Source organism: Tenrec ecaudatus, chromosome 9 (genome assembly GCF_050624435.1).
Source record: "Tenrec ecaudatus isolate mTenEca1 chromosome 9, mTenEca1.hap1, whole genome shotgun sequence".
In the NCBI taxonomy this organism is placed as follows: domain Eukaryota; kingdom Metazoa; phylum Chordata; class Mammalia; order Afrosoricida; family Tenrecidae; genus Tenrec; species Tenrec ecaudatus.
The window spans coordinates 5,208,063-5,229,054 of NC_134538.1; the positions used below are offsets into that span (position 1 = coordinate 5,208,063).

Genomic DNA, 20,992 nt, shown 5'->3' on the forward strand with positions numbered 1-20,992 from the left:
TCTTTACCTTGGATTTGAGGTTTGGCCACACAACTTTTATTTCTACCTCTCCCAAATGAAAGGGTTCATTATTTAATGCACAATATTCCAAGGTACTTTAAAGTTTATTGGTGATTATAAAGGTTGTACACACACAATTTGAGAGCACTATTAGATGCAGTCTACACCATTGCTCCACATTGAATGGAAAATGAGTTCAGATTAAAATGGCACAAATGAACAGTAGTCTATGGAACGTGGGACTAGACCCATTTTTAGCATTCTCATATCCAATTAAAAAGTATTATGCAAGTAGTATCATTATCATTTGGAGATGACATGCTTAAACAATTTGTTGAAACTTGTGTATCATCTTGATTAATTATCTAATTTGGGGGTGAAGGAATATTTAAAGACAAAGCCCAAAGAAAGCACCAAATGTCATTTTGAAATGGTGCCTTGTGAAAAACAGGAGGAGGTCAAAAGGCACCAGGATATTTTGATAGCAAGATCTTCTTAGAGGTTGAATACTCATGATTATAAAAATTCCAAATATAACAAGGACAGGGTTGTAAATAGCAGAAGTTGTATTTCAATTTGATTCTTAGGGCAAATTAATCTCAGAGCCAGTCAGGGCAGTAGACAGACCAGATCATGAGATTGTGAATAGATTTTTAAATTAGCTGAGGTGACTATAGAAGAGCTAAACAGTTACCAGGCAGAGCAGCGTTAGTAATGAAGGACAAAGTAAGTGAGCTTTGTGATATAGATATATACTTTCTCATGCATATTTTAATCAGCTTCTTGGACAATAATTGTTGACATGTAAAACAACAGATTCCACTTTAATCCCAGATCCCCTGAAACAGTGCCAAACATAAGCACTCACTTTAAAGCTTATTGTTATCCCCTTGCTTTACCTTCAGTTAGAACAGGTGGAAGCTCAGCGCCGGTACTTCCAAGAACAGGAAACGCATAAGCACTACTGATGGTAGGTAAGGGAAGGGAGCTTTTAGGATAGCATTGCCTCAAGATCTGGAGTGCCATGGAGATGATGGGCTCCATTCTTTTCTGATCCAAGCAGTTCTGAGCAAAGGAGAAATCAGACACTGAGATTTGGACTGTAACAGGATTTAAGGCAATTCATTACACGCACTGGATGCTCAAGACCCTTCACCATTGCTTTGGTCTACTATAGAATCCAAAGCTTGGCTTCTCTTTCACAGCTCACATTATCTTACAATGAATTTAGTTTGAAAATAGACTTTTACTCTTTCAAGGGATGCTGCACGTCAGGGAAGACATTGCCCAGGATTAGGAGGCAAACACCTCCTTTCAACTCTCCGTGGGTCCCTGTGAATTAGTTCCTCAGGGAGGGGATGCATGACTGAATTGATGGCAATGTTGCTTTGTTCTTTCTTCTGCCATCTTGAGAGAAAAACATAAAACAAAAAAGAGAGGAGAGACAAATTGTGAAATCAAGAAAAAAAATAAGTAAAAAGACTAAGTGAATCCCAAGTAACTAAATTAAACTAAATTTTATCTTAGCATCTAGTGTTGATCCCTCTTGGTCTCTATCCAAAACAAAAGAAAATCGGATTTGCAGATGTAACATATTGATATTGATAGAATCAGACAACCCTCCCTTTTTTCAGACATACTAAAATATAGCAACAAGTTTATAAAACAGACAGTTAGAGAGATAAAGTTGGGGGCAGTTTGGAGTCACTTTGAAAAAACATGGTCACTTTCTTCAACCTTAGGTAATGCTTGGTCCATTAGCTTCATACAAAGTGTTGACAGATGTGAACCAAAGTTTGGTATCTAAGTAACCCAGAAGCCAATGGGTCAAAGAGTAGATATGGTGGACACTAGATAACCACAATAGGCCAAGAATGCCTGTTATGGAGTTATGGTATAAATATCTCCCATACACATGTCAAATACCTCTGTCTTTTACCTATGAAATTGGGTAAGCCAACATGTATGAGATCCAGCATGTTTCGGTTGGTGGAACGACTTTTTATGATACTGCAATGGTGAGCAAATGACATGATGATTTCTTGAAAGCCATCGATTGTTCAGCACAAATGCAAATCCTAATGTCAATGGTGGATTTAGTTAATAATAATAATATTAATATTGCCTCATCGATTGCAAGAACTGTAAGCTATATAGTTGAGGGAGAAATCGTGAATAGGAACTCTCTGTATTGGATGTACAATTTTTCTGAAAACCTAAAACTGCTCTGAAAAAAAGAATATCTATTAAAATATGTCATGAAGAAAAAATAAAGAGTGTAAAGAGCAGCTAGCCAATTTTCAAACAGAAACATCTTCAGTCAACCAATAATGTAATCTCCCATTTAGTGTAATCAAATGGTACCAATCAGCAGTCACAACCTAACAATTTAAGCACTACAGTAGCAAATACTCTAAGTGAAATGAATTCATTAAGGCTGTTTCACTCAGGAAACAGATCAAAAGGCCTCAAAAGCTTAGTAAAAAAAGTTAGTATCAGAAAAAGCGGTAGATAAAGGGGAAGACGACATAGCTGATCAGAAATGGTGCGTTCTAATGGAATAGGAAACAGAATGGGAGTCAGAAGTCGTGGATCCAAGGTCCAGTTCTGTTTTTAGTTAGCCAGAGCCATCAGCATCTCCCACCTTAACATCTGTAAGTGGTTTCTTAGTTCCTCCCCTTACACTCCTGAGGCTCCTCCTTCCACTGGTACCCTTGGATAAGTCTCCCCTCCATATGGAAGCCAGGACGGTCATTTAAAAGCATCAGTCACATCAGGTCATTTCACTGACTTCAATTAGACCCTGAAAAAAATTCAAATTCCTTTCAGGGCCTATGTGATTTGCCCCTCACTAACTCCACCACCTAAGTTCCCCCTGTTTAAAATCTGGTGGAATTTAAATAAAATATAACCTTCCATAGCCCAGGAAGCTTTAAGTGCTCTGGTCTCAACCCGTGTCTCAGTTTTGGCTCATGCTCTCATGCCACCTTCTCCATGCTCCGCCACACTGTTTCCCAAGCTTCTCACACACCCCCACTCCCCCCACACAATCCTTACTAAAAATCGTAAGAATAATTGCCATCGAGTAGCCTGCGACTCAGAATAACCCTGTGTGGTTCAGGTTAGACCTTCCCCCATAAGATTTTGCCATGATTGCTCAAAGTTGGTTTCCAGAAGTGTCTTTCAAGGCGCATCTAAATGGACTCAAGCCTCCACCCTCTTGTTTGGCACCTGAATGTGGTAACTGTTTGCACCACCTCAACTTCAGCTCTGGACACCCTCATCCCCAGACTGTCATGCCTTGTCATTCAAGGTCCCTGGTGCTGCTGCAGCCACACAGAGTTACATAGACACACAGGGAACAAACACATCGTGTGGAGACAGCCAGCTATGCTGCCACAAGCTAAGCAGCTGGAAGAGAGGAAGAAAAGTCTTCTCTCAAGAGCCTTGTTGATACACTGATGCATTGATGATAGACTTGTGGCCTCAAGAACTGTAAAAGACTAAATTTACGACATATTTTTAAATCATTTTATTGGGGGCTCATAGAACTCTTATCACCATCCATCCATTGTGTCGAGCACATTTGTACATCTGTTGCCCTCCTCATTCTCAAAACATTTGCTTTCTATTTGAGCCCTCAGTATCAGCTCCTCATTTTCTCCCTCTCTCCCTGCCACCCCCCTCCCTCATGACCCCTTGATGACACATGAATTATCATTATTTTGTCATGAAGCCAGCTAATGCGATGTTCTTTGTTTTGGTAGCCACAGGAAACTCCTGTAATCTGTAAAATGCTAAGATGGACGTGGTTCATGCATTTTGGACTTATCTGGAGAGACGAGTCCTTGCAGAAGGACATCATGCTTGATAACGCAGTGGGGCAGTGAAAAAATAAGAAAACCTTCAACAAGATAGGTTGACACCGTGGCTGGGATGGGCTCAAACATCGGAGCAATAATGAGGAAGGCACAAGACTGGGCAGTGTTTTATTGTTTGGTGCTCAGGGTCTCTATGAGTCAGAACTGACTCGATGGCACCTAAGAACAATAAGACCCGATTCACAATAAGCACTCAATACAAAGAACTATCTTCTTTATAATAATCATCCTATGATATGCTCATTATTCTCATAACTACCAAATACCCACTGATCCCTCGTTCCCAAGTGACTAATGGGAAGGAGGATGGGGTTGATGGGCATCTCAAACTTTAGTTCCACTGCAATGGCACCTGCGTGCAAAGCCCCTAGCCCAGGTGCTGGCGCTCTTGACGATCACTGAAGCTTCTGCCAGGGAAGAATGATAAACCAGTTTGGGGTCTAAGCCAGGAAAGCATATCGTTCAACTAAAAGGATCATTTTTCCAAACACAGAAGAATATCTAATATCAGAGCTCACACCCAAGCTGGACAGCACCTACTATGGGAGAAACCTGCTAGCTAGCACATTGTATAAAAGGCTAAAAGCAAAAGTAAGAACTGAAGAAGGGGATCCTATTATAATGAAGTTATTAGATAGATAGATAGATAGATACTGTATATAATCATGTATAGGCTGGGTTTTTCAGCACACTTTAAATGCAGGTTTTGTGTTAAAATTAGGTGATTCAGCTGATATTTGGTTTGGCTTATTCTCAAGTATATATGGTGGATAGATAGATGGATAGGTAGATAGATAGATGATAGATAAACAGATCTGAACCTTAGATTACACACACTCTTTGAGTGTAAGCCTTAGCATGCCATCTCTTATTTACTCAATACTGTTACACAGACCCTCTTCTGGACCTCTGTCTCATATTCGGCAGTTACATAACCTCCTGTCAACTTGTGAAGAAGGGGTAGAGTCTAGTCTGTCAATCACGTCACAGCTTGATGACCTCATTTGGAGGTACCACCGAGATGAATAATTCACTGGAGGCCAGATACACACAGAATCTCTGCTTTGTCTTACTGGTGACAAGACACATGGAGCTACACTAGAGCCCTGAAGCTGGAGGAGCCACGTGGGAATCCACACCAAACCTGAGATGCTTATACAACCAATGGAGCCACAAAACTTTCCAGATCACTGGCTTGTGATCTTCTTGCATTCGGCGACATTGCATGCATTTCATGAATCTGAGCAGGAATTTATAGATTCGTATTGGACATGTGGACTTGATCACTTGGACTGGGTGGGAATGTTTTCTCAACACTCAATTGCTCTTGTATATAAAGTTCATTCTTATACACATGTGAGTGTCTATGAATTTGTTTCTCTAGTCAACCCATACCAACACACATATAATACCAATAGAGTTCATTATATGAGCCACAAAATACAGTTGAATAGTGTTTCTATTCCTATCAGTACTTGCAAGATGGAATTTTCTAAGCTTGCTAAATCGAGTTCTTCATTGACCTGCTGAGGAATTGCTTCGAACACCCTGCGTACAAGCTCCCACCCCTTCTTCTATCCATCCAGACTTCCCGGTGGAATTTTCTCCACCCTCCTGTGAACTAGGAGAAGGAACAAAGCTGTCCTGGATGCTGAGATATCACCTCTTAATTTGGGCATGCTATCAGGAAGGACCAATCGTTGAGGAAGAAGAGCATGCTCAGTAAAGACGAGGGATAGTACACCGAGCTGGATTGACACAGTGGCATCAGCTATGAGCTCAAACAGAACAACGTCAGGGTAACGTAGCACTGAGCAACGTTTCATTCTATGAGGGCCTGTGCGTGAAAACCCACTCAATGGCAACTAATGCCAACAACTTCCTATTAGAAACATGCCTCTGCGATCATCATCTTCTTCCTTGAGCTCCCTTTGAATTGATGTTTGGGCTTTGATTTGTCACAAGCACGTAACCTCCAAGAATCTAAAGGGCACAAGAAGCATGTAGAACATAACACTGGAGTGGTGGGATGTAGGTATCCGCAGTGTGGGGCCGTGGGGCCCAAAGACTGGGAGACGTTAGAGAGGCGAATGGCCACAAAGTGCGGCAGAATTTAGAAAGGTTCAAGCAGTGCTTTCTCTAGAAAAAGAGAAGGTCAACAGCGGCTGTTTCGTGACCGAAACGTCCTGAAAGGAGTCCTGATGGGGAGAAGCCCAGAGGTGAGGGTAGATGGACAGTCAGATACTGGTTTGTGGTACAGTAGTCTGCTGTTGTGATACAGGGAGCGGGAAAGAGGCTATTTTTAAAAAACATTTTATTAGGGGCTCATACAACTCTTATCACAGTCCATACATATACATATATCAATTGTATAAAGCACATCTGTACATTCTTTGCCCTAATCATTTTCTTTTTTTTCCTCCTCTTTTCTTTTTTTACATTTTATTAGGGACTAATACAACTCTTATCACAATCCATACAGATACATACATCAATTGTATAAAGCACATTCATACATTCCCTGCCCCAATCATTCTCAAAGCATTTGCTCTCCATTTAAGCCCTTTGCATCAGGTCCTCTTTTTTTTTCCCTCCCTCCCCACTCCCCCCTCCCTAATGTGCCCTTGGTAATTTATACATTGCTCCCTGGGAGATGGACAGCAGAGAAGAGGGGGGGGGGGAGGGAGACTCCGGATAGGGTAAGATATGACAAGAGGCTATTTTTTAATGGGAAAAATCTGCAGACTCCACGTTAGAAAATGGCATTCGGGTTGGCTACTGCATTACCTCGGGTGTATTCAAGTGGAGGAAAAATTGGAGAAAATCCAGAGAGAAGGAACAAGATGGCTGAAATGAGTGGTGAGATAGAGTAACAGGGAAGCAACAAAGAACAGAATGGCCCCGGGAGACCGCTGAGTCGGCAACATGTATTTGGGGGCTATTTGCATCATCAAGAGAGGGAATATTTGTAGTTTCCTCAAATTGGGGTGAAACTGGCTCTACTCAAGTGAACCTAAGGGATTTGGTATTTGGGGTGCAATGTAGGAAACAGCAGACTACAGTTTCTATTGGGGTACAGATGGACCTTGCAGGTGCTATTCGATTTCCCTGGGATGTTCTTCCCCTTTCACTTAGCAAGACCAGCTTTCTTCAATCATTCATATCTCAGGTCAGGTGTCAACTGCTCAGAGAGGACTCGACTTCTTTAAAACTTCACCTTCTGCTGCCTAATCTGCCAGTCTCTGTAATCCTGTCCTTGCTTATAGTTATCTTCTACATTGAATAACTTGCTAATATGCTGTCTGGTTCTTCTGGTAGGATGTTTACCTCATAAGTTCATGGGTCTGGCCTGGCGTATTCACCGCTAGATAAAAACAAACGACAAACAAGCCCACTGCGATGGAGTTGATTCCAACTCAGACTAATTCCATAGAATTGAGCCGAAACGCCCCTTTCGGTTTGCATGACTGTAAGCCATTTAGGAGAGCAGGTAGCCCCATCTTTCTTCCTCGGAGCAGCTGGTGGGTTTCAAATGCTGCCCTTGAGCTTAGCCATCTAATGAGTAACACAGCACGCCACCTGAGCACCTGGTCGCCCACGACCTCATTGAAATGACTCCAGCGACGACTCACACTCTTGAAGCAGCTCGTGATGCTCCTACGTTAAATTAGGTAGCCTACATGGTGAGCTATATTTTATGACTTCCCGCTTTTGTGAGAAGAAAAGAGCAGTTGGGGAGTTTTTCCAAAAAAGGGGGCAACCTGTGGGACACATTCGGCTATTACCTGACTTCAGAGGTCACCCCAAATCGGATTACCTGTGCGGTGCTGAAGAGGATCTCCATGCCCTGGGCTGCCAGGAAGGCCTCTCTGCCAGACTGGAGGTTGGCAACGTGCTTGAGGCACAGCAGAAGGGCCTGGCGGATCTGCACGTAGGTGTTACTTGTGTCGTGGCGGTGCCAGTCCTGATGCAGCCTCAGCAAGCTGGCGACGTAGCCTCTGTTTACTGCCCTGCGGCCATTGGACTCTGAAATCAAAGGGGAAAGGCAGGGTCAATCACAGACTCTCCAGATGTCACCTTTCACCATGTGCTCAAAGCTAGCATTGCGAGTGATTGGACAAGTCTGCATTATGTGCCCCGTCCTATGTGGCACCAAGGAGTAAGCATCCGTCTAGAGAATTCCTGCCAAAGCACATAACCTGTATTTAATCATGAGGAAACTAAGCAAGCCCCAACGGAGGAACTTTTTAGAACATATCTGACCTGTATTCTTCCCCCCCACCCCGACTTGTATTCTTAAAAAAAACCCCAAAACACACACACACACACACACACACAATTCAGAATTCAATTCTGGGCCAAAAACCTTTTTAAAAATTCTATAACAGGCATCAGTGAAATAATTGATAATATTTAAATAAGAAGTGTAGATGTGCATTAGTAAGATCTCATGCCCCACTCCCCATTACTATAGTGCTTAGTTCTATTGTTAACAAATCCAAATGAAAAGAAACCATCTGATGAAGAAGAATAGTCCAACCCTACCATAATCTCCACTATTTTATTTTCTTCCCCTCTCCCTGCACCCCAGCAATTTTCCCTTCTCCAACACTTCACTTCCTCTGTTGTCAGTTGCGCTGACAAACTATAAGGATGAGGTTGGGATGAGAGGATTCCACATGAGACATACTATTGAAAAGGCTGTCTGTCATGCATGAGAGACATGTAGTGTTCGGTGGTTTTTCTAAACAGAATGGAAGTTAGTTTGTGGCTAAGGCATCTTGGGCTCATTAGAAGAAAGGAAGTCTTGTCTTCATGGTAAAAGTTATTGAACATGCCGGACTGTATGTCATCAACCAAGATGCAGTCTTTCTAACAGAGCAAGGGATCATGGAGTGGTTTGAAATAGGAAAGGAGTCCATCAGGGTTGTACCTTTAGCCCTACTTATTCAGTCTGTATGCTGACCAAAAACATTGAGAATCTGAACTGTCTGAAGAATATCAAGAATCCAACACTGAAGAAGTTTCTGTGTCAACCTGCGATGTGCAGAGGACTTGAAGCATTTACTGATGAAGAGCAGACTGTAAGCTTAGTATGGATTATCCCTCATGCAGAGAAAACAAAAATCCTCACAACTGAACTAGTAAACAAGCTCATAATAAATATAAAAGATTGATATTAATGTCAAAGATTTCATTTCACTTGAATCCACAATCAATGTTCCTGGAAGCAGTGATTACGAATTCAATTATTATCCTGTTGGAAAAATCTGATGCAAAAATGTCACTGTAACGTGTTAAGGAACAGAGATGTCACATTGAGGTCTAAGGTGACTCTAGCCATGGTATCTTCAATAGCCTCAGATGCACGTGAAAGCTGGGTAGTGAATAAGGAAGATGGACTATGTGTTTCTCTGGGGACTTTAGAGAAACAAATCCATAGAAACTCATGTATAAGAGAGAGTTTTATATAAAGGTTAAGTGTGCATCAAGAAAACATCCCATCCCAGTGCTGCCCAAGCCCACAAGTCCAACATTAGCCCATTAACCCATATGTCCAACACCAATCCACAAAGTCCTCCTCCATCTCACAAAACACGCAATGATGCCGACTGCAGGAGGAAAACCGAATCAGTGAGCATGTAAGCATCTCAGCGCTGGCAGGGGTCTCCATACAGCTGCTCCAGCATCCAGGGCTGCATTGGGGTAGGTCCATGCGACTTCTCCTCAGGGATGTCTTGCAGGAAATGAACCTTGCCAGTTGAAGCAGGGAACTGGCTAAGGCAGCTGCACCCTGGTCCAACCATCAGAAAGCAAGAGACCCGAGAACTAGAAAGGCGAGGCTCACCAAGCCATTTATCTCTCTGCCCTTCAATTAATTCCGCATGTGTTTACCAGCCAGGTTGGCACAATAAACTTTAACTATTTCAGGCTATAATTGATGCATTTGAATCATGGCATTGGCAAAAATATTAGAAGGATCATGCGTTGTAGAAATGAGGAGAATGAGACTTCGCCTCGTGAATTTTGAACATATTATCAAGAGGCACCAGTCCCTAGAGAAGAACATCATGCTTGAACAATTATATCAAAAGTAGACGGTCAGCAAAGAGAGGAAGCCCCTCAAGGAGTGGCTACCACAATGGTCCCATAGACACAGAGACACTTGTGAGAGTGGTACAGGATTAGAACGTGTCTCCTTTATTGTATGTAGGATTGACATGCGTCAGATCACTTAGCAGGACCTCACAGCAATGCCACAGGGAACCCTGGAGAACTGACAATGTCCACATCAAGGCTGCAAGTGTACTTCAAAGGAATGTCACATGAAAATGTCGAGCATCACCGTGAATGAGGGGGAGTGCGTGATGGAACCTATGCCCATCTGTAGACAGACGAACATCCCTTGCACAGGGGTAGTGGGGAGGAAATGAGTCACTCAGGGTTCAGTGTAGCAACAATGAAACTAAAAACCTTCCTCTAATTCTTGAACGCTTCCTTCCCTCCCAATTATCATGACCCCAATTCTACCTTGCGGACCTGGTTAGACCAGAGGATGCACAGCGGTGCAGTAGGGATCTGGAAACACAGGGAATCTAGAACGGATGAACCCCTCAGGACCAGTGGTGGAAGTGGCGACACCGGGAGGGAAGTGGGGGGGGGTAGAGAGGGAGAACCAATCTTAGGGATCTATGTGTAACCTCCTCTCTGGGGGATGGGCAATGGGAAGGTGGGTGAGGGGAGACGCCGGGGAGTGTAAGATAAGATAAAATAATTATTTATAAACTATTAAGGGTGCAGGGGGAAGAGGGAAGCGGGGAGGGAGGAGGAGGGGAAAAAAGGAAAACGAGCTAATTCCAGGAACCCAAGTGGAAGGTGAATTTTGAGAATGACGAGCGCAACGAATGCATAAGGGTGCTTTACTCATTGATGTCTCTATGGATTGTGATAAGAGTTGTATGAGCCCCAATTAAAAGATTTATTAAATTAGAAAAAAAGAAAATGTCGAGCATCTGATGGAAACTTCTAAGAGAGGGTTTTGGAGCCCCTTCCTCTCATCAGAAGCTCCCAAGTTAACCCATGGTTCATGCACCTGCTTGCTATCTCAAAAGCTGAAAGTGAAAGCCCACCCACAGATGCCGTGGAAGGAGTGTCTCAATAGCTATTTCTGAAAAATCAGCCAGTGATCCATCTTATGTAACTTGACCTTGGTGTCCCCCAATACTATTGTCCTCAATCTTCACGCCCCGTGACTCATTTCAGGCTATTTGTTTGTGGCTAAGGAGTTTTCGTAATGTCCCTCCTGGATGTGCTAACATATTCATGGATATATTTACAGGACATAGAAATGCATGGGCTCTATCAAACCAATATAAACATATACTTGTAGCTGTTGTCTCATTTGCCTTCCTCTCCTGTTCAGTTGGGTATGTATGAAGCCACTCGCAGTTTACTGTTATTTCTAGTATCGCAGAACTGGGCATGTCCCAGCATTACCTATGCTGACTGTAAGTCCGGCGCTCCCCTCAGCATCTTCATTTTCCATGGTGACTCCGTGATGCCCTTCCTTTATGATAAATTACTGTTCTCTCCACTCACTTAATACATGCCTATCCCTTCATGAGTAATTTACCCTTCTTCCCCTCAAACCTAGTCTATTCTGGGCATGACATAGTCTGCACAAAACATACTGCATTCTGCTGTAGCGAGTACTAACTGAAGTCTTCAAAACTTGTGAGCATGTAACTAAGATGCAGCGCTGGGTCTCTGTCCTCCCTGGTCCACCCCTGTCAGTCTGGAGCAAGGAAGAGCGAAGACAGGAAAAAGCGCAAGGACTCAGTCTAAAGTATCAATGAGCCCCGTGAGTCTTGTGACCTGAAGAACTAGATGTTTCCCAGCTACGACTGCTGAGCTCTCTGAAAGGGACCATAGTAGGTCTTGGGTAGAATGGTAGAATGATGGGGACCAAATCTCAAAATCAGTAAAGAAAAAAAGGCTAGACTTAGTGGTCTGATAGAGACTAGTGGAACTCCAGAGACTCTGGCCCTGAGACACTTTTCAGGTCTGGCAGGGAACTCACCCTAATAACTCAACTCTCAGCCAAATAAAAAATTATAAAGTGAGCAATAATACTTGGGTAACATCCTCCTTAGAACCATATGCTATCTAAAAAGCATCATTTGTTTAAGGTTGAAACTCAGAAGGGAAAGGAAAAAAGGAAGAATGACAAGGGTAAAGACAGGAAGTGAAAAGGGTGCTGGTAAATTGTGGGGCTTGCAGTCAATGTCACAAGCCAACCTGCATATTAATTATTCAATGGAAAACCTACTTTGCTCTGGAAACTTTCACTCAAATCAAACACAGAGACACACAAACAAAACAAAACAAATAACGATTGAAAGTCCTATGAAGAATAATTTTCCTTGAACCAGAACCAACTTGATGGCAACCGTCACTGTCCACCTCTTTAACACAATGAAGTGTGTGTGTGTGTGTGTGTGTGTGTGTGTGTGTGTGTGTGAGCTACATTTTCTGGTTGAGATCTTCCATGAGATGTGGGATAAGTGTTTGATTTCCCAGTTTTCTCAGGATAGAGCTTAAGGTCTCTGAGGCAGGGAGGAGGGCAGTAATTCAATCTAGCTCATTCATAGTTCTTATATGCTAATTTCAGATAAAACTCCCTAAGTTCAAAAGGTGGTGGACACCCATATACCAGTTCAGAACTCCGTGGTGTATGTGTGTCATGTGGACTAGGTGCATGGAAGAACTGTAGCCAGCTGACTCTCAGCTAGAAATGCTCATATCTTGAAATTCTGCTCTCTGGCTGTTGCATTTCTCCATTTACCAAATCTAGGGCGGTTCACTCTACTTTCTGAGACAATACCTGTTTCTGGCAGACTGTGCATGCGGCAGATTTCCTAAACTGTAATCCGACAAGCCGGACTTCAGCTCAAAGTCAGATTTTCCCCAAGTCCGCGTAAGCGCACATTAAGTGGAAGAATCACATGGAAAGTCAATGTTTGACTCGAGAGGGCTTCCTCATCATCGGAATGCAGCTCCTTTTGGCTGCTAGCTTGTCAAATTCTAAATGGTCCTGCTTGACGGAGCACCAGTGCGATTTTTGACCCATTGATGCATTTGGAATTGTTTTCCCTTTTTCTACCGTTTCCACTCAGCCATGACCCTCAACCAAGAGCACAGAGCTTTATTTATCTAGCGCTTTATTTATCTAGTGAAGTGTTGGTGGAAAATTTAAATCACTTTCATTACCTCTTTTAATGAATCATTCTTTTGAATCGAAACTATTTCTCTCCTTGGCTTGTCCCGACCACAAAGCACGAAAGTTCTTTACTGTCTAAATAAGGTTCCAATACCAGATGTTTAGAAGAAAATTGAAGATTAAGTATGAGGTATTAAAGGAAAGTATCGCCTGCTGAAGAGATGCCAAAATGGCAAATGAAGTGTACAGAGGCCTCTGTGGACAGAGAGAGCTTGAAGGCTTTTGTTTTTCAGCTATTTTAAGGGAATGAGACTAAAGATGTGCTATCCTGATGACCTTCAGTTACTATTCAGGGAGGGCTGACAAAATCCTTTAATTGAGAGGAAAATCCCTTATCAAATCCCAATGATTTTATTCATGATTTTCTGTTAATCCCTAACAAAATACCATGTTTACTAACACTGGAAGTTCCTAAACTCTCTCCCCTCCCCAACCTTTCATCAGTCAATCTTTTCCTGCGAATGGATTGGGGAGTTTTGCAAAAGCCAATAAGTATCTAAAGCCCAACCAGAGGAGATTCGTCACTCTGAGGGCGAACAAACGTGAAGTGAGACAAAAATAAAACGGGGGTCCCAGGGATCGGTGACTTCGAGGAGTTCTAGGATATTTGAGAAGAAAACACTGCTTTTCAGAGAGAAGGCAAACAGAGACTAGAAGATGTGCTTTAAAAATTCTCCTCTGGAGGAGCTCAGGGGGTTCTTGGTTCTCAACCCCTCGTATCAAAGAGTAACTCCATTCATTTGTGGATGGAAATTTGGATTGTTCCCAACTCCTTGCAACTGTGAACTGTACCGTGATGAACACTGGAGCACAGATGTCTGGCCATGCTTTGCTTCTTGCCTCTTCTGGGTATATGCCCAGTAGGGGATTGCTGGGCGTATGGTAACTCAATTTCCATCTGTTTTAGATATCGCCAATTGATTTCCATAGTGGGTGCACATACCTACAGGTCCACCAGCAGTGGACATGAGTTCCTATCTCTCCACAGCCCCTCCAAGTACTTGTTATTTTCTGATATTTTGAATTGGGCTATCTTTGAGGGTGTTAGGTGGTATCTCATAGTTGCTTTAATTTGCATTTTTCTTATGACTAGAGTTCTGGAACATTTTCTCATATACTTATTGGCCATTTGGATTTCTGCCCTTGAGAAATTTCTGTTTAGGTCCTTTGCCCACCTCCTCGGTGGATAATTGGGTTTTTCCTTGTTGTAAGATAGGAGAGAATTATAGATTTTAATAATAAGGGCTTTGTCTGATGTGTCATTGCTAAAGATGTTTTCCCATTCTGTGATCTTTCTTATTAATCTCTTGGCAAAATCTTTCGATGTACACAGATGTTTTATCTTCAGTATATTCTACTTGTCAATTTGTGCCTCCTCTGTATTTGTGTCCTTCCCTATTTCTGATAGCCTATGTATTCTCTGAGTCAAAGTTCTCAGGTTGGTCCCAATTCCCTCATTGATGGCCCTAATAGTTTGGGGTTTTACCTCTAGGTCTGTGAACCACCTTGAGTTTATTCTTGTGCGTGGAGTGAGGTAAGGGCCTTACTTCATTTCTCTGCAGCTACGTATCCATTTTTCCAGCACCATGTATTGAAGAGAGCATCTACTTCCCATTTGATATTTTTTGGGCCCTTATTGAAGATCAATTGTCTGTCTGCTGATGGTTTTATTTCTGGGTTTTCAATCTTTTTCTATTGGTATGAATATTGATCATTATACCTATACCACACTGTTTTTATGACTGTGGCAGTATAGTATGTACTAAAGTTGAGTAAAGCAATCCCTCCAACTTTATGCTTCTTCTGGAGGAGTTCTCTGCTAATTCTGAGATTCTTCCCTGATACATACATATAATGGAGTACTACACATCCCTAAAAAGCAGTGATGAATGTATGAAGCACGTTGCTGCATGGGAAGAACTAGAGGAAATTATGCTAAGCGAAGTAAGCCGAGCACAAAAGGCCAAGTACAACATGAGTCCACTGAGGTAAGCTCAAAAGTGCAAAAGCAGCACAGGGAAGAAGGTACTGTATACCTACATTCCCGAGGTGAGGTCAACGTATTATGGCAGGAACCACACTAAACTAAGGGATACATATACTAGCCAACTAAAAAGGATGGGACCAAAAAAAAAAGAGAGAGAGAGAGAGAGACATTGGTAGCCGAGGGAACAGGGCACTAACCCATCCAAGGAAAGGGTGTTGTTGATATCTCCACAGGGAAAGAGGGACCAGACTTCAACCCGGTGCTCCAAGACAAGAATGCAACACACTGGCATGAAGCAGGGAGCCAATTGAGAGGTCTTAGGGGTGGGCCCCATTACCAACTAAGTGGACAGCTCCCTTGCCCCACCCCAACCCCCGACAAAAAAAAAAAGAATTCATTTAAGAAGACAGCATTGCAGCTACAGCTCAGAAAGAGGGACGTATCTGATGAGAGCACACGGGAGCAAACGAAGAGGGGAAGAAACAGGAGTGAAGCACATCCTGGCCCACCAGTCCCTGAGGATATTCCCTCTCAGAGTAGCCAATGCACAGAGAGGACCATAGGGCTGGCCCCACCATGAGACATGACGCCCCTCACTGACCCATAGACCTAAAGGGGACAATCCTGGAAACAGACTGCAGGAATTGTGCCTGCTATGACCCCACCACACCGAGCTGAAGCACTAAGGGCGTGCAACAGAACAGCAAGGGGAGCAGAGCAATGAAGTCCCCATGGAACACCAAAGATAGACTGTGGGGCCAGGGCATGGCACCCCATCAGACTCAACCAGAAAACACTCATAAAGGACAACAAAAATAACTTGAGCTATTTATAGGCTTTTCTTTTTGTCATTGGATTTTTTTGTCGTTATTGCTGGAGCTATTGTTTATTTTCTATCGTTGTTTTGTTTTGCTCAGTCTTGTATTCATGAACATTATTATCTCTGTCTATCTAGATAAGATAGGTGAGATAAACAGGCCAGAGGAGAAAACAATGGGCGACAGTTCCAGGGGGACATGGGAGAAGGGGAGATGGGGGAAAGGAAGTGGGTGTTAACAAACCCACGGACAAGGGAAAAACAAGTGAGCAAAATCGACAGCAAGGAGGCTGTAGGAGGTCTGGTAGGGCTTGATCAAGGGCAATGTAACAGAGAGGAATTACTGAAACCCAAATGAAGGCTGAGCATGATACTGGGACAAGAGGAAAATAAAAGGAAATAGAGGAAATAACTAGGAGGCAAAGAGCATTTACAAAGTTCTAAATAAAGGCATATACAGATATAAATACACATATATGACAATTGGTAAATTGATCTATATGCATATATTTATAGGCTTAGTATTAAGGAAGCAGATGGATATTGGGCCTCTACTCAAGTACTTCCTCAACACAAGAACACTTTGTTTTATTAACCTGGCATTCCATGATGCTCACCTTCCTGACACGATCACTGAAGACAAAGCGGGTAGATAAGCAAACATGGTGAAGAAAGCTAATGGTGCCTGGCTATCAAAATATATAGCATCTGGGGTCTTAAAGACTTGAAGATAAATAAGTGACCATCTAGCTCAGAAGCAACAAAGTCCACCAGCCTGTATGGATGAAGCACATTAGCCTGTGTGATCATGATGTGTTGATTGGATCAGGTACCAGCTATCAAAGACCCAGAGCAAAAAATCATAATGTGAATGGTAGGGGGGGCCAGTGAGGAGTGGAATCCCAAAGCCAATCTGTAGACAATTGGATATCCCCTTAGAGAAGGGCCATGGGGAGAAGTCAGGCCAGTTAGGGTGCAGTATAGCACTGATGAAACATACAGCTTTCCTCTAGTTCTTTAATGCTTCCTCACCCCCACTATCATGACCCTAAATCTACCTTACAAATCTGGAGCAGGAAACACAGAGAATACAGGACAGATAAACTTCTCAGGACCAATATTGAGATTAGCCAGATCAGGAGGGGAAGGGGAAGGTGTGGGGAGAAAAGGGGAATTGATCACAATGACCTACCTATAACCTCCTCCCAGGAGGACGAACAACAGACCAGGGGTAAAGGGAGACACTGGACAGTGCAAGACATGAAAAATAATAACAATTCATAATTATCAAGGGTTCAGGAGGGAGGGAAAGAGGAAAGTAGGGAGGAAGGGAGAGGAAAGGGAAAAAATGAGGAGCTGATGTCAAGGGCTCAAGTAGAAATAAATTGCTTTGAAAATGATGATGGCAACATATGTACAAATGTGCTTGACACAATGGATGGATGGATGGATTGTGATAAGAGTTTTATGAGCTCCCAATAAAATGATTCATTAAAAATAGAAAGAGAATAACTCTACTTAAGTAAAGATTTCCTTTACCTAAGATTCTTTTGTGGGGGGTGGGAAATGGCCCTGCCACTTAATTTTCATTTTTTTTAATTTTCTTTGTACATTCGGATTTCTTAAATTGCTTAGAGCAGTGGTTCTCAACCTTCCTAATACCACAACCCAGTTAATACAGTTCCTCATGCTGTGGTGACACCACAACCATAAAATTATTTCCGTTGCTACTTCATAACTGTAATTTTGCTATGGTTATGAATCAGGCAACCCCCTTGAAAGAGTTGTTCAACCCCAAAGGGGCATGACACACAGGTTGAGAACTACTGGCTTAGAGGATGGGTGTGGGATAAACAGAGAGAAGTTATCAGGGTCTATTCATTTAAATACCTTCCCCCTCCCCAACTCTCCTTTAAAGGTACTCTCCCTAATTTCTCAGTAGCCCCTGGCTCCAATAACCCTTCCCGGAGACCTCTAGCTATCGATCATTTCTGTCCAGTTTTCCTTTGCCAAAGGCATGCCCCTGTCCTCACCTCCAATTAACTCTACTGTATTCTACTATTTCTATCAGACATTTCAAGTTACATCCCTTAGTGCCTTAATGCCATTATTTCTGAGTCTGGAAAATGAACTGGCAATATTCTTATTTTTACCACGCACTACTGCCAGGGGTCATGCTGACTCACCTGTGACTGAGTGCTTACCAGAATAGACAGCCCAATCTTCTTCCTTCAGAGCTGCTGGTGGTTTCAAACTGCTTCCCATGAGGATCACAGCCCAACATGAAACCATGGTACCACTAGCTATTTCTAACTGAGATTCCAAAGGTTTTCCTTAGAATCGACCCAGTTGATGTATAGATTTGCACTTAACTCAGCTTAGCTAATTGCCATCAAGTATGGATGGAAATATGCCTAGAGACCTATAATAACTAAGAGGGAATATTGATCTTTAATATTTATATTACATATAATAGGTTATAATAAATATTTACTTACTCATACCTGTCTGTATGAGTGTTTACAAAAATGGGTCCAAACACAGGAATGGTTGGGTTGCTATGAATGATAGATGGGTCACTGACTCAGAGATGATTCAACAGTGTCTAACAACAACATATGTTCTGTAGTTTGCATTCCGCACAAAGAACTTTGATAATTTGGATGTAAAACACGGTGTTAATCTTTATACGATTAGAGGAGCCATGGTGGCATAGTGGTTACATGTTGGGCTGCTAGACCCCTGGTCTGCAGTTTGAAACCACCATCATCTCCAAGAAAGAAAGATCTAGACTCCTTGTGGGCTCCCCAAGTCCAGAGAATGAGGTCCCTGCACGGAGCCGCTGGGGCACAGAGAGGACTGTGGGACTAACAACAGCTCAAGACATGGTATCTCCTAACTGGAGCACACGGAGATAGGGGACAATAATGGGGACACATGGAGGGGGGACAGTGTGGGAATGGAGCATAACAGGTCAGCACTTGGAGTAAAGCCAAGCCACGGAGCTCCTGAGGAGCCCCAAGAATGGACTTCAGGTGAGTAAGGGCAGTCCCTGGATCTCCCTCAAGACCAAGGGGGAGGGTCTCTTGGGGACCACCAAAATGACCTGTACCTATGTCGGGCTTTTTTTCCCCCCTCTCTCATCTTTTTCTCTTTCCTTTTATTTTTTCAATGTATGTTTGCTTATTGTTCATACTAGAACATGGATGGCCAGCCTAATTATATGAGTTGGACCATGGGAGGGAAGCCCGGGGAGAAGGCAATGGGGCCAACGACCCCAGAAGGTAGAGGGGAAGAAGGGTGGAATGAGCGGACAGTGTCATAGACAGGAGAACAACTAGGGAAGCAGAACCGGTGTCTAAGAGAAGACAGGGATCCCGTGAGCATTAGAGCAACACTAAGCCAGTGGAGAGGAAGCACTAAGAGGTGGAAGAAGGGGGAAAGTGATGGTGGGGCAGGAGGAGGCACAAGGAAACTGAGGCAAGCTCTAGGAAGCAAAGGCATAGATAGGGAGATGAACACAGGTGTACACTTACGCAAATACACTAATCCATAACAATAGTGATATTGGCCGATGTACATATATTTATAAGACAATACACTGAAGCTGCAGATAGGTCGTGGGCCACAGCTCATACCTTTCCTCAATACAAGAACACTTTGTTCTAACAAATTGTCATTCTGTGATGTTCACCCCCTTCCCCCACTACACGATCACTGAAGACAAAATGGGTGCACAAGTAGATGTGGTGATGACAGAGGATGGTGCCCGGTTATTAAAAGATAAAGTGCCTGGGGTCTTAAAAGCTTGAAGTTAAACAAGCAGCCATCCAACAGTGAAGCAGCAAGTCCACATGGAAGAAGCACACCAGCCAGTATGATTGTGAGGTATCATCAAGACCGGGCAACAGGCATCAGAAGGCTCACGACAAACAGTAAACAAACAAACAAAAATGCATTGGTGAGAATGGAGGGGGGTTGGAGCGGAGACCCAAAGCCCATCTGTGGACAACGGACATCCCCCCACAGAGGAGTTGCAGGAAGGGCGGTGAGTCGATCAGGGTGCAGTAGAGCACTAATGGGTCACACAATACACCTCTGTTCCCTGGAGGCCTCCTCATCCCCCACTAGCATGACCTCAGTGCCGCCTCCCAAACTAGACTAGACGGGAGCATGCACATAGGTACAGGCAAGAGATAAAACTCACAACACATGGAACCCAGGAACAGGAATGGGAATAGAGATACCAAAAGGGTAGGGGAAAGTGGGGGAGAGTTGGGGAGGGAGGGGGGGACGGCACCAATCACAATGAATGGCACAGAACCACACAGCTCCAGCCAGGGGGAAGAACAACAAAAACCAGAGCGTAAGAGAGATAACAGTCGGTGAGAGATTTGAAAATAATCAACAATCTACAATCTATCAAGCGGCCGTGAGGGTTGGGGTGGGGGGAGGGAGCGTAAAGAAGAGGAGCTGATCCCAAGGGTTCAATGGAAAGTAAATGTCTAGAAAAGAACAATGGAATATATGTACGAACATGTCAGATATAAGTGATGTACGGATTGTAACAAGAGCTATAAGAGCCCCCAATAAAATGATTAATAAATAAAATTTTTAAAAAGAAAGAAATATCTCACTGCCATCGAGTCAATGCCGACCCCTGTGACTTTCTGCATCTCTAACTGCTTAGGCAAGCAGAAAGCCAAGTCTTTCTTCCTCGGAGTTGCTGGTGGTTTTGAACTGCTAACCATGAAGATCACAGCTCAACGCAAACCAATACACCACTAGGTGTCAAAGTGACTAACTCGCCCTATGGTCAAACTAAAATCATCTCGAAAATGAATTTCCTGCTTAGTGCCTGGAGCCATGTGAGATCATGGACCATCTTTATAAAGCTGTTTGCCTTTGGAACAGGGATGCTTAGACACCCGTGAGACTTACTAATGAATTTGGTAATGACAGGCTGGTGTGAGAAATGCTTGGTGACTCACATTATTCGATTGCAGGTCTGCTCATTTGACAAAATC

The 20,992-nt window shown here is 43.1% G+C and overlaps 1 protein-coding gene across 1 annotated transcript in view; it reads right to left on the reverse strand.

The window, feature by feature from the left end:
• AGBL1 (AGBL carboxypeptidase 1) overlaps positions 1 to 20,992 on the reverse strand; it is a 1,082,464-nt gene that overhangs the window by 922,345 nt on the left and 139,127 nt on the right. The window contains exons 6-7 of the mRNA XM_075557460.1: positions 7,699 to 7,907; positions 900 to 1,065 (exon numbers count right to left, since the gene is read on the reverse strand). Coding sequence (XP_075413575.1) covers positions 900 to 1,065; positions 7,699 to 7,907 — 375 coding nt within the window. The remainder of the gene's footprint in view (positions 1 to 899; positions 1,066 to 7,698; positions 7,908 to 20,992) is intronic.